The sequence below is a fragment of the Geospiza fortis genome, unplaced genomic scaffold, assembly GCF_000277835.1.
Source record: "Geospiza fortis unplaced genomic scaffold, GeoFor_1.0 scaffold506, whole genome shotgun sequence".
Taxonomy (NCBI): Eukaryota; Metazoa; Chordata; class Aves; order Passeriformes; family Thraupidae; genus Geospiza; species Geospiza fortis.
Window position 1 is genome coordinate 346,554 of NW_005054493.1, and position 13,065 is coordinate 359,618.

General features: G+C 38.4%; 1 protein-coding gene across 3 annotated transcripts in view; it reads left to right on the forward strand.

The window, feature by feature from the left end:
• Positions 1 to 12,243, forward strand: part of RALGPS2 (Ral GEF with PH domain and SH3 binding motif 2) — a 115,228-nt gene extending 102,985 nt beyond the window's left edge. For all 3 annotated transcript variants that reach the window (XM_031063302.1, XM_031063304.1, XM_031063303.1), the window contains 3 exons: positions 3,019 to 3,124; positions 4,303 to 4,394; positions 6,191 to 12,243. In XM_031063302.1, the coding sequence (XP_030919162.1) occupies positions 3,019 to 3,124; positions 4,303 to 4,394; positions 6,191 to 6,220 (228 nt within the window). In that variant the 3' untranslated portion in view covers positions 6,221 to 12,243. The remainder of the gene's footprint in view (positions 1 to 3,018; positions 3,125 to 4,302; positions 4,395 to 6,190) is intronic.
• Positions 12,244 to 13,065: the final 822 nt, after the last annotated feature.

Sequence of the window (13,065 nt, forward strand, 5' to 3'; positions counted from 1 at the left end):
CTGTAGAATCTCAACAGGAGATGTGGAGGAGGAGATTCGTAGGTGCCAAAATGTTGGAGTGAAAAGTATGTTCACATATTAATTCAGAGTTTTTGAGTCAAAGATTTACTTGTAAAAGCCTTAGAGCTCAGAACAACAACAACAACAACAGCAAAAATCAATTATGTGAAGCCTAGTGCCAGAGCTGTGCAGTTTTCCATGTGTATAATAAGAGTCATTCCAGTGGCCTGTATTACAAAAAGCAAATAGGAACCAGGAACATTAAATTACAATGAAGCTTTCATTCCCTTCATGTTAACAAAGCAGACTTGCTGTTAGCAAGGCTCTGTGCATCAGCAGAGAATGAGCTGCCCTGGGGACTGTGTAAACATGGAATACAAATCCAGCTGAGCACAGGGATGGAAGGCTGACATGTGTTTCTAGAGATGATGGATTGATGCTGGCAGGAAACACTTTCCTTGTGTGGAGCTTTTCATTTTATGGAGAAGCACCATGATTAACTGATGGTTTGGAGTGAAAAGAAAGGGGAAGGAGCTCTGGCAGGTTGGATTGCATGGCAGTGTCACATACTGGATACCTGTTGGGAGATACAACTGAGATAGGAAAGCCGAATGTGCTGTTTCTATGAAACTCTAGAAATAAGTGTTGTTCAAAAGGTACATTTTGATCTATAATCCATTAAAACTGCTTTGTGACTCAAATTTCCACCTCTGTGAAAAAGACCTATTAATGCTTTAGGATACTTGGAAGGTTGCATTTTACAGGTCCCTTTTTAGTGTTGTGTCATCATACTTTTTGAGGCAGTGTTGTCAGTGAGTCCATAACAAATCTTTTATATACACTTCCTTTTTTTTTAAAGAATCATGAGCTGTATCCTTAACTTTATTCTCTTTCCTTGTCTTTATTACTTCTTTCAGATAAAATGCCATAAATTTTACTTCAGACTGACATTACTTACTGCCTCCTCAAAGAAATTTCAGTTTCTGTTTGAAAAGGAGTTACAGCCCTCACTGTAATGAAATCTTATCTGATAGAGCTTTATAATTTACCTGCTCCTCTTCTGAGGCTTTAGCACATCTGTCCACCTCTCTGAGATACTTGACTTTAGTGTGTTTATACAAAGAGCCTGGACTCTTAAACTATTTTGAACTTGGTTTAAATAATTTTTCTTTCAACTTCTGTTCTAACATTTGGTCATTCCAAGTTCTAATGGATTTTAAACTAGGGTTTAAAATGCAGCCAGTTGTGCAAGTCCCAGACAGATAATCTTACCCAGACAATGGTTTCACAGTGATAGGTGGGATATTAGGGAGAAATTCCTCCCTATGACTGTGGTGAAGCTCTGGCACAGGTTACCCAGAGCAGCTGTGGCTGCCCCATCCCTGGAAGGGTTCAAAGCCAGGTTGGACAGGGCTTGGAGCACGCTGGCCTAGAGAAAGGCAGAGGGATTGAATGAGATGATCTTTAATGTCCCTTCCAACCCAAAACATTCTGTGATTTTGTGTTGATTCTGTGGTCTTCAGTTAATCTGTGGCAGAGATTAGAATAACTGGCATTAGATTTGCAGTGAAATTTTATTTATAAAGCAACTGTATTCCCATGCAGAGAACATTCTTATAAACTGCTACTTTGCTCATGTTACCTTCAGATTTATTACCAGTAACTCTTTTCTTGGCTGAACCAGAGTTCCAGGATTGTAATACTAAAGCAATAGTTCTAAAATAAACAAAAGTAACTTGATGCTTTATGTTGTGCATCTGCCTTGTGGCTTTATGTAGTGGGTTGACACGACACATTAGCATGAAAAATAAAAGTATTTTAGAGTTATAGATTAATTTTAATGACTTCAAGCCACAACAATCTCAAGGATGTTTTACTGTTTCTAATAATGCAATTAAAGAAACATCAAAGTTGATGTGTTAATAAAGAGGTTGGAATGGGGATTCACAGGATAGGAGGAGGATGCATCTGATGAGGATGAGCATACACCAGAATTCGACTTTCTGGGCAGAGAAGTTGGGTAAAGCACTGCAGAGGGTGAGAGTGCAGGGATTGATGGGAGAGTCTCTGTTGGACCCAAGAACTTGGGAAGAGGAGACGTGGCAGCCAAAGACATGAGAGAAACTGAACTAATCAGGTGCTGGGGCATGGATGGGACTGCTTGGGCATGCAAGGAGAAGTGAATTGGGTGGGTCTATTAATAGGTAAAAAGAAGGTCAGGGAGAAAGGAAGCTTATGGCTTGGAGATAAGTTGGATTGAATGGGTGAGTAGAGCTTGGAACTGAGAGAAGCATGAGAAGAAGAAAATTACACTGTGACCAGGTGAATGAAAAACAGTGGGGTCAAGGAGCTGTCAGGAAAGGGACTGGTGAGGCAAAGACAAGTGTGCTTAGGCCTAAGTTACCTGCAATCCATGAATCCAAGAACACCACCATTTTGAACATCTTGTTGATAAACGAGCATGACTGCCTATTTCTGGGCACTTGTTTATTGAATTTACATCCTCATTTGATCCACTTATTTCATCAGGTCATCATATTTAATTACACAGTTGTGTTATCTTGTCCCCAGGACTCATGTGTAATTACAGAGTGCTGTAATAATTACTGCATGCTAACTGTGAATAGTTATAGCACAGGCAACTTCCATTCTTCCATCTGTGAACAGTGGAGGGAATAGTTTTGCATTTATTAATATGCTTTAGAACTATACTGTACATTGAAATGTGAACTAATGTGGTGAGGAATGCTGCTGTAATCATGCAGTGTAGATTAGATGTCTAACAAGCTTTTGCAGAATGTAATATTCCTTTTAATTTGTTTTGAATATATTGTCTTAAGTTCTGTTTGCACTAATTTCATACAACCTTTGTCAATTTTCTTAATCTTGTGAAGTGCTCTGCTTTGTTTGAAGTTACCCAGTCTTTAATAGTGAGAGGAAGTGCCCTGCTGGGTGCTTGTTCTGGGCAGATCTGGCCTCTTGTTTTAATTCCATTTTCATCCCTGTTTGTGTTTCCAGTTCAAATCCACACCAAGTAAGAGTGTCTCAGTGGTGGGCTGGATGGTGATGATGGCAGATGACCCTGAGCATCCAGATCTCTTCTTATTGACTGATTCTGAGAAGGGTAAGGAGTGCACAGAATAAACATTTTCTTTGCTGAGGTCATTTGTCAGCCACTAAACCAGCAGGTGAGAGGTGACATCCTTCCAGTTTCAGCTGCTCTCCAACATGTCATCTTCTCCTTTAGAATGCTGTGGGAGCAACAACCCATGGAAAATCCTTCTTCATTGAGTTGTAAGAACTCTCCAAACTCTTAACAACCCCAGATGTGATTTTAATTGGAAGTATTCATCTGTATTCTTTTAAAATATATTTAGAACACTCAGAGGCATTTTCATATGTGTGAAATCTTATTAACAATTTAAAAAAAAAAGATTCAGCTAACACTAGCTGCTTGAGCAGTCCCTTCTCTCCAAGTGAAAACCAAAACCCAAACCATCTGTTCAAATGTGGTGCTATTACCAGGAAAAACCCCTCAGCCATGTTGACTGTTATGTGGAGAAGCCTGTGGATGTCCATTACTCCAACACAGTGGCTGCTTTCAGCTGAAACTCTGAAGAAAATGTTACTTTTCCACAGCACTTCAAATTGTGCCGAAAGAACATTATTAGAAGTTCTGATAAAGGAGCTTAAAATTATTTATTGCTTTGTCTGCTTCAGGTCTTAGTACATTTTATTTCCAAACATCTCTCCTAGCACAGCTGATATGAAGTATAAATTGTGAGTGCTTGTCAGCTTAAACTCTGCAACAGCAATCTGAAATGTTTTTGTAACACTTGACCTTCCTGAACCCAAACAAGCACTGTGTAACTCCAGCCTGGTCTGAAATGTATCAATACATTTAGGAGTGATTTTCAGATATTTTCAAATGTAGCTTTCCAGGGTGCATTTCAGTGATACCTTGCACTTGGTTAAAAAAAATCATGATGTTATAAACCAGTTACAGTAATGGCAGTGAACAAAACCACTTCTGTTTTGAGAGATATTTTATTCTTTCCTAGTTGAGACAGGCATTAGTTGAAATCTAGAATGTTGGAAAGGAAGAGAGGAAAGCTGAAACTTTTCTTCAATTGGTCAAGCAATTGTACCTATTCCAGACAAAGTGTAAAGTTATATGAACGATCTATTAATAAATCTTCTCATAATATTTCAGTTTAGAGGTACTTGAATATGGGTTGGATTTAAGTGTTTAAAAAGGACCACTGTTTATGTTTATTCATCTTTTTTTTTTCTCTTTCTTAGGAAATTCATATAAATTTCAAGCTGGAAACAGAATGAATGCAATGCTCTGGTTTAAACACCTGAGTGCTGCCTGCCAAAGCAACAGACAACAGGTGAGAGCAAGGCAGGGAAATGAAATTAAATTAAATGAGCTTTTAAGAGCTCAGAAGTGAGGGATCTTCAAGGTGACCAAGCTGTCACTGAGGGCTCTGTGTGTTCCCTGAGCAGCCTCTTCACCCCTTTCATGTGCTCATGGGTTTCCCTTGGCTTTTCTGTTTGGCCCTTTGCAAACAAGTCCTCAGAGCTTCTGGAGTAATGAGGAAAGATTTGGGGCTGCCTTGAGACTAATTTAAAGCAATTGGGGAAATGCAAGGAATGCTCTGAAATACCTGAGTGCAGTTTTTTTGTCTTGCCCATTTGATAAAGGCTATTGCACAATTATATGAAAACCTGTGAACTGCAGCATTCAATATCAATTCCAGGTAAGTCTCCTGAAGTGCCTTTTTTCAGGTCATGGGCATCCACATTTTCTGCTGTGTATGTATTTTATATTCCTAAAATGTACAGAAAGTAGTTTAGCCCTTGGTACATTTTCCAGTCTTTGAAAGCAAACGAAGCATTTTCTGTTAATCAAAAAGCAAGATAAGACTTGAACCCCTATTAAATGCAGTTGTATAAATTCTTACTGACCTTTTTCATCAGCAAAATCCTTTTTAAGTTACTTTGTCTTCCTGAACTCTTCCTTCTCTTTGCACATTTGTTTATGGAGTTCCCAGAGCAGAAATCCTACTGAATTTCAAGGGGAAACAAAAAGGCTTTTCCTGATCCTTCTGTGCTTTCTTGTTCAATTCTGCCTCTGAGAGAGATCTTGAGAAGTAAGGAGGGTTGCAGAAGCTCCTGTGAAGGTATTTGAGACAGTGCAAAGGAGAGAAATTGTGTTCCTGGCTGGAGAAAGTGGGAGTAGTAGCAAAATAGTGGCAAAGAGTTTGCAAGTAAGTGGTGAAAAACTGTCCTCTAAAGACAGCTCTGGTTCAGTAAGGCTTGGCAATACAGTTTATTACAGTTAGCAGTGTAACTGCCTTAGAAAAATTGGATGTTTATATGTGTTTTCAATGGAATATAAACATCTAGTCTGTTTAATAGTAATAGCTGAATAATAGTAATAACTATTTTAATAGGTACTATTTGTGATTTTAATGGTGCAGCTTTAGCCCAGTTGAGTATTCTTTCTTCTGCAGGTAAATGGTAAATGCAGAGCAAGAAATGCTTGATTCATATCTGACCAAACTGACTATTTATTGACAGTTGTCAGGAATGTAGTGGCTCTTTAATAACGTGACTAAATGAGAGATGTTGGTGTCAGACAGATTCCTGACGGAGGGAAAATGGGGATATAAACTAATGTATTGCAAACATTGGCTTTAATCTTCATGAGTGATAGCTGCAACAGGCATTCAGGTTTGCTATAGGAAAACACAAAGAATTGTTTATGCCTGTTTTTCTTAATTAGTTTTAAAAAGACCAAGGAGCCTACATCAATCACTGATCCTGTGTGCCAAGAATTTTCTAGCTGGGGCTCAGGTGAGAGGGTTCTCCTTGTCTAGCAGAGCTGAGATTTATCATGTTAAAGTTGTTTTGACGACAAGTCTTAAATGTCATCAAAATTAAGAAGTTCTACAACCATATAAGAAAATTGTAACTCTCACAGGAGTTTAACATTTTTATTATACCTAGGGTTTCTGCAGCTCTAAGTATATTTTTCCTGCTGGATGATAGTTGCATTCCTTCTCCCTTTTTTTGAAGACAGAATGATGTGCACTTCAACAAGGGGTCTAGTCTGTGAAATAGTTGAATGCAAGTGGCTACTACCTGAAGTAAATTCTTCTATCATTTATGTTTTTGTTTTCAGGTTCCTGCCAACTTGATGACCTTTGAATAACAGGCAAATTCAAAACAATAAAAAAGGACAATTTGAACCATCTCATAATTGAGAACAAGGTCCTAATGAAAAATGTGCCAGCTGTATTCTGTGCCAGAACAGAACCTGTCAACTCGATCTCTGAACTCTGGAGCCCTGAACAAAACCACTAAAGGTTGGGGAGTGGAGTCCCCCAAATTAAAAATGGAGTTGCAACATGAATTGCCATGGACCATGCTTCATTATGTTCTGAGAACTGACCTGTGGAAACCACTGCCTTAAAGAGTGAAAGGAAAAACAACATGAAACACCAAATAGTGTGTGTGAAACTTCTGGCGGTGCTGTGCTTGAGTTAAATAGATTGTAGCTAGTTTTGAGTTTCTTTTAACTTTATACTAATTTTGAAAATAACTCACCTTTTTAGGCATTCTTAAGAAAACAGGTAAACTGGTATTTAAGAGTTGTATCAAAAGCTGTGTATGAACCAGGTAAAAGGTACTACATGTTCTGGAGATGTTGTTTAGGCCATCCCAGGAGTCCTGGAGGGGAGCTTGTCCCAGGCACACAGCCTGGAGCAGTGTTATTTCTCTCAGATCTGTAAGAAATGTAACACAACTGCAAGTTCAGAGCAGCACTGAGCTTGCAAACCTTGGTCCTGTATGGGAGCCAGACTCCGACAGGGGCACAGAGCTGAGCCAAAAATCAGTTTGGTACGTTTAGCCCTGATTCCTGGTGAAAAACACATGTTTGGGGCAGTCAGGGGGGGTGTGTGTATGAGACAAAACTGAAAGCACTTTTGGGTCAGAACTGAGTGTTTTCATCCCATGTGTTTCTATGCCTGTGACTCCTTCACAGAAAAGCTGAATGATAAAACACCAACACCTGGGTACAGCTCACTGAGACTTTGGGTATCTGCTAATTATGAGTTAGGGACCACTGTTAGTGTGTGGTGTTTCATAATATCACTTCAGATGGACATTTTAAAAAGATAGAGGCACAATTTCAAGCTTTCATGTTCTCATTTGGCAATAATTGATTTTAGTATCTGTCTCGGTCAAAGTAGTTGACGTTGTGTGGTGTTGATAACATGGCCTAAAGCAGACCTTACATACAGAAGCTCTTTTGATCTTCAGGCAATTAACTAATTTATTAGAAGGTAGGATAACCTAAGGAGAGAAAAGGTGTGGGGCCATCAAAATTCCATCCTTGACAGGAATCATTCTTGGTCACTGAAATTACTCACAGAGAAAAACATAATGGTTGTAAAAAGGGAGCTGTGCTTTATGTGTGTGTTTGATGCTTAAGACTTTGATTCTTGCTTTATTGGGGTTTCCTTGACGTCACCTAGTTTCCTGGATGATTGGTCTTTCTTTAATCTTCAAAAATATGATCTTTGTAAAGCAAGGAAACATTGTCCAAAATATGACTCTGATATTGGAGCTTTGAAGTCTGTGAAAAAGTAGTAACTGTTCCATTGACATTGTGGTTTAGTGACCGTAAATATGCTTGCAGATTCCACCATGGATTCTCCTTTTTAAACAGAAACAAGCTACCTACCAGTCTGTTTCAGAGTTCTCTGACTGTCTAATAAAGGTTTCTACTAGTAGTTGTTATTTTGAAAATGTATAGTTTGTTTATTGCATCTGAGTAGAAGCCTATAAATTCACATTTGAAGGGTTTTTTTTCCAGAGTCACATTAATCGTGTAATGGAAATGATTAATTTTTGATTTCTGACAGGTAAAAGGAAAGGTAATCCAGTTTCACAGTAAACAAAACAAAACACAAAAACCCCAACCACTTGGTAATGTAAAGTGTAATAGGGTGGTTTATGTTTCCAAGGATTATTCTGAATTGGCTTTTGGTAAAAAGAAAAACAATAGAAGGATGCTTCTGTTGGAATTACACCACAAGGACTATGAGAATTTGGCTCCCCTTGCAGTTCTTTTGTTGCTGTTTTTTATATGGGGAATGAAGTCTGTTCTGAAGTCATGAATTTTGGGAAGGGGTTTCTTGTGCTGAATCCCTCTGCAATTCACACATCTCCCAGGTTTACCCACTTTGGGTTTGTAGTAAAGACAGCATCCTGACAGCCAGCAGTGTTACTTTAGTAGACTTTGCACAACTTGAGTTTGGTTTTTTTCCATTTTCAAACTTACCTAATGTGTGTTTCTTCTCAATGACTAAGTGTTTATTTGGGTTTTTTTAACAATTTGTGCTCTTTTTTTAAGCATTGTGGATAATAGCCTGTGGATTTTGAATTTTTAAATAAGCTATTCTAGGTTCATTGCAGCATAACTGTGTCTGTTCTTTTGTTAGTGAAAGGAAAGATGCAACTGGGAGCCACAGCCTGACAGCCCTCAGCTTTGCTAAGGACAGAGCCAGGTCAGGACATGTCATTTATCACTGGATTTTTGCATTTTTCCAGCTGTTTTCACTTAGGTTTTTATGGTAGGAGGATGGTGGGGAAAAGAATTCACAAATTATCCTTTAATGAATTGCTGTTACCAGCTTTCATTGTCCTTGGGCCTCCTACTCTTCCTTGTTTTCTGCCCTCAGATCTGCTGGTTTTTTGTGGGAGAGATTGAATATTATGGGAGGAGTTTCTTTAAATGTGTAGCCAGAATAACTGAAGTGAGTAATGACAACACAGGAAGTATTTTTGGCACTTGTCACAGTGAGTAGTTCAGTACTTTGCCTTTGTTTATGGCCACGTAGTCCTGCACAAACACTGACATTTCTAGAGCTTGAGCTAAATGGTGCTCAGAAGGAGGTGCTGGGTTTGCTCCCTCAGGGAAAGCTGCCTCAGCTAAGCTGTGGAAAGACTCAGACAAGTTAAATGACACACTGTAAAGAATGTGCTAATGCTCTTTCTTTAAAAAAAAAGGAGTTAAAAAAGTTAAATAACTGAAAGTATTGCTGAGAAAACAAGGAGAGCAGCAGGCTCATGGTATTCAGGTAAGGCTGTCATCCAGACTGCTTCAGACAGTTGGCAGTTTCTCTTTGATTTTCTTTTTTAATGTCTTGCTCTAATTGTTTATCTTGTTAATAACTGCTGAATCACTTCAGCTAATATTTGTCACTTTATCCCTTAATGTTTTGATTTTGAAGCTAAAGATGCCCCTCTCAATTCCTTGTTTTAGCTGCATTTGAGCAAAAATTATTTAGAGTAGCTCTTCTAGCAAGACTTCAAATATGAATATTAATTATCTGCTGACTGATAACCAGCCTTTCAGCTAAACTAAAAGTTTTGGGAAAGATTAAGCAGCAGGGAATTTCTGGTTTATGAAATTGGTGCATTGCATTAAAAATATATAACACTGCACTGCTTAGTGTTAACTTTTACCTAATTAATCTCTGCTACTTTTGGCTAGGATTTTCAAATCTGATTTCTATTCCAGTGCCCTTTAAAGCAAATAATTTTTATAACTTTTATTTTTAAAACATTCTGGTAGTTTGAATAAACATAGCTCAGCTCAGACACTTTTTCATTTTTAGATGTCTATTTTATGCCAGAGGAGTATTACTCAAGCTGTTATGTTTCAATAAGTATTTAGGTGCACATTATAGGCATTAAAACTACAAATACTGAATGAGTCACCTAAATACTTAATGAATGAGCTTTAGCACCCTGCTTTAAAATCATGTTTAGGGAATCATGCACATTGGAAAGCATATTGGAAACAAAAGGAAGCATAAAAAACACAGCAGGGTTTTATTAGTTATCTACTCCTCACTAGAAATAAATTCATCAAATTTAATGCCTCTTGCAACATCAGCCTCCTGTATTTGCATTCTGTATTTTCAACACTTCTCCTCCTCTATTGCTATCAGACCTAACACATGGTGACAGCAAATCTCTCTCTCCCAGCAGAAGCAGTTGCAGGTTTTTGTGCTGCTGAGGCACATGAGAAGCAGAGGTCTCTTTTGACAAAAGGCAAGTTGATATTATGGTTTTGATTAACTGTAACAAATATTGTCCAAATGAAGGTAGAAATCATGGGATGCTTTTTCTTCTGGCTCTGTCAGTGGCCTTTTTCTTCATTACTTATCCTTTTTTAATTGTTTGGTATTCTAACTCACCAACACTAGTAGTTCCAACCTTATTCATGGCCAGCTCTTAGTGCTGCCTGCTGTATAAAAACCCCAAGGCTGGTACTAAATCACATCAGTGAATTGTCTGTTCATCCTACAAGGAGACAGCTGTGAAAATTTTATTATTATTCTTTAGTATTATTAGCTTTTTTCTTTAATTTTTCTCTAAATGCAGCTTGCTCATGAGGTGGTTTGGCTTGGGAAAGTTGCCATCAAAAGGATCTGTACAAGTGGACATGGAATTCTTTGCTAGGGGTTATCCCTTCTTTTACAAACCATCATTCTGATTTGTAGTGCATGAGGAGGGTGAGTGCTTGGATTGGAGCAGGACTTCAGTGCCTTATTATGAACTTGAAGACCAATTCCTTTATTTCAGTGGTGAGTCCCACCATGGCAGACTTGCAGGCTGTGTCCTCAGTGTTCCAAGGGGTGACATTCCTGACAGCCACTGCATTTCTGCAGCAGTCACTTGTTTTGGTCAGTGTAAAATAGCTGTGGCTTGAGTTGCTTTAGTATTATTTCTGTATTTGAGTAGCCTCTTTTTAGGAAAAAATGCAGAGGTTTTTGGTAGCTTGGGCTTTTTCAGCTTTTATCAGAAGTAGCTCAGACCTCTTAAAAATTAACTTATTTTTATTTTGGTATGTCTCTTGAGTAGATTTAGTGAAGGGGGGAAATGAAGAGCATAGTCCAAGTCATGGTCTAGACCACATAAGCTCAGGATCTCACATTATTAGAAAGGAGCTTGCTTTGTCTGTCCCACTTTGAGGTAAACACTGAGGAGCATTCTTAGGAGACAATTTATCTTGCAAGCTTTTTGTTACAAATAAACACTACAGGAAAAACTGTTTGGGGAAAGAGGAGGCTTAGCTAAATCTTAATATCCCAAAAGCTCAGTTTTGTGTGTTGTATTTCTAGTGCCAACACTGGGTAGGGAGCACTGTCCTTCACTGAAACAACTGCTAGAGACTGTTTTAGCAGCAAAGACTTCAGAAGCATTGGAAGGGGAACTGAAAGAAAGAATGTGTTGTTCTTAAGCAAGTAAATATTTGTTTTCCTGGAATATATCCTTGTAAAAACACAGCAGTTTTACTGTAGTCTTTTTATAAATTCAGATGTTGGAAGGCTAATTTGAAAATTAATCTTACTCTTTCTAAGAATACTCAAAGAGAGCAGAAAAGTCAGAAGGGAAAATACAAATTACTTGGTGTAGCTCTGGCTGTTGCAGAGCTGAGCTGACAAGTTTTCTCCAAGTTACTGAGTTGCTAAGGAAAAGAAGGTGTATAAAATGTAATGAAATGCAAATTCCTGCAGATCATGGCACAGTTCTGGCTGGTAGCCTGGTCTTGCTCTTGAGTGACTAAAACCACCATAAATACTCTGTTTCCTTTGTGTGTTTGATTATTATTATTTCTCTTTATTTGGGTGGGTTCTGGCCTTCATGTGTGTTTACTGAAGTAATTTCTTACCATTCCAAAGCTGTTCACAGCTGAAACTGCAAAGCAGACAAGCAGTATAAATCAATTCAATGTTGAAATAAAGGGTTCTGGAGTGCCTGGTTTACTGGCACTTCTGGCCCTTTGTGTGCAGGAGTGTATCCATTCAAAAACTACTGTACTAGAGTGGGAGAAGCACCAGGAAACATAGAAGTGTTCTATAATAATCCTGTAAGGACCAGCCATCACTGGAAGGGGGATCAAGGTGTCATGCAGTAAACACAAGCCATTTTTAATGTTCCCTGCTGGTGTGAGGCATTCCAGGGATGGAGGGATTGCACTATGATCTCTCTGAGTGATGTGCATTTTGGCTGTCCTCAAGCCTCTTCCTTCACCTTTTTTAATACTTTGTTCTGTGTGTGTGTGTGTGAAAATTGTGTGTTTGCATAAGCTAGTTTAATTGAATTTCAGAACAGGTTTCAAAAATCTTTCCTACTGAAATAAATGATTTAAAAGACGGCCTGTGTCTGAAGTTTTAATTTCTCATTTTAAAAACTGCATCCAAACTTCATCTAGGTGGAATTTGACTGTCTTTTGGAATGGTGCTGAGATCAGCTGGAATTTTAGTGGCATTTTTCAATGAACCTTTGAAATGAAGCATGTAAAGATACCAATGTCCACTGGTGCAAAGGAAATTTAAAGACAAGCAGGGAAGAGTTCATTGAAGAGATGTATGTCTGGTCTCAGAGATCATTCTGTTAAATGATGTGGTTTTTCTCTCCTTGGTAGTTTATCAGGGTTTTTTTGTCTGTTGTTTCTATACTTAAAGTTGTGGTAGATTTAAACTCACTGAAAGCAGTCATCAGGCAGATTGGCTCTTAAGGAGCATCTACATGGAAGAGAAATTGAAAATGAAGAATGAATGAATAGCATGCAAAGCCTTGTATTTCCTTAGCTCTTTTTTTGGTGTTGCTTCCCTACTCTCTGTGCCTTTGTAATGCTGTGAAGCCTTACTGATCATACAGCCCTGGGGGAAATGCTGTGAAATGCTTGTCAGAATGTGAGCCTTGGGCTCCTTCACCTTTTCTCCTTAATGGAACCATTCATTTCAAATGTATTTACAAAGAGAGAAGGAATAAAGTAGATTTTTGTAACCCCCCTCCTTTTTCTTATTTCCAGATTACTGAGTTTGAGAAATGCTTTCTGCTCAATAGTGTGAAAAGAAATACAAAATTAATGAGCTGGTGACCTCTCTCTTCTCTCTCGTCTCTCTTCTCCTCTCTCTTCTCTCTTCTTTCTTCTCTCTTCTCTCTCTTCTCTCTTCTCCTTTTGCAAGATGC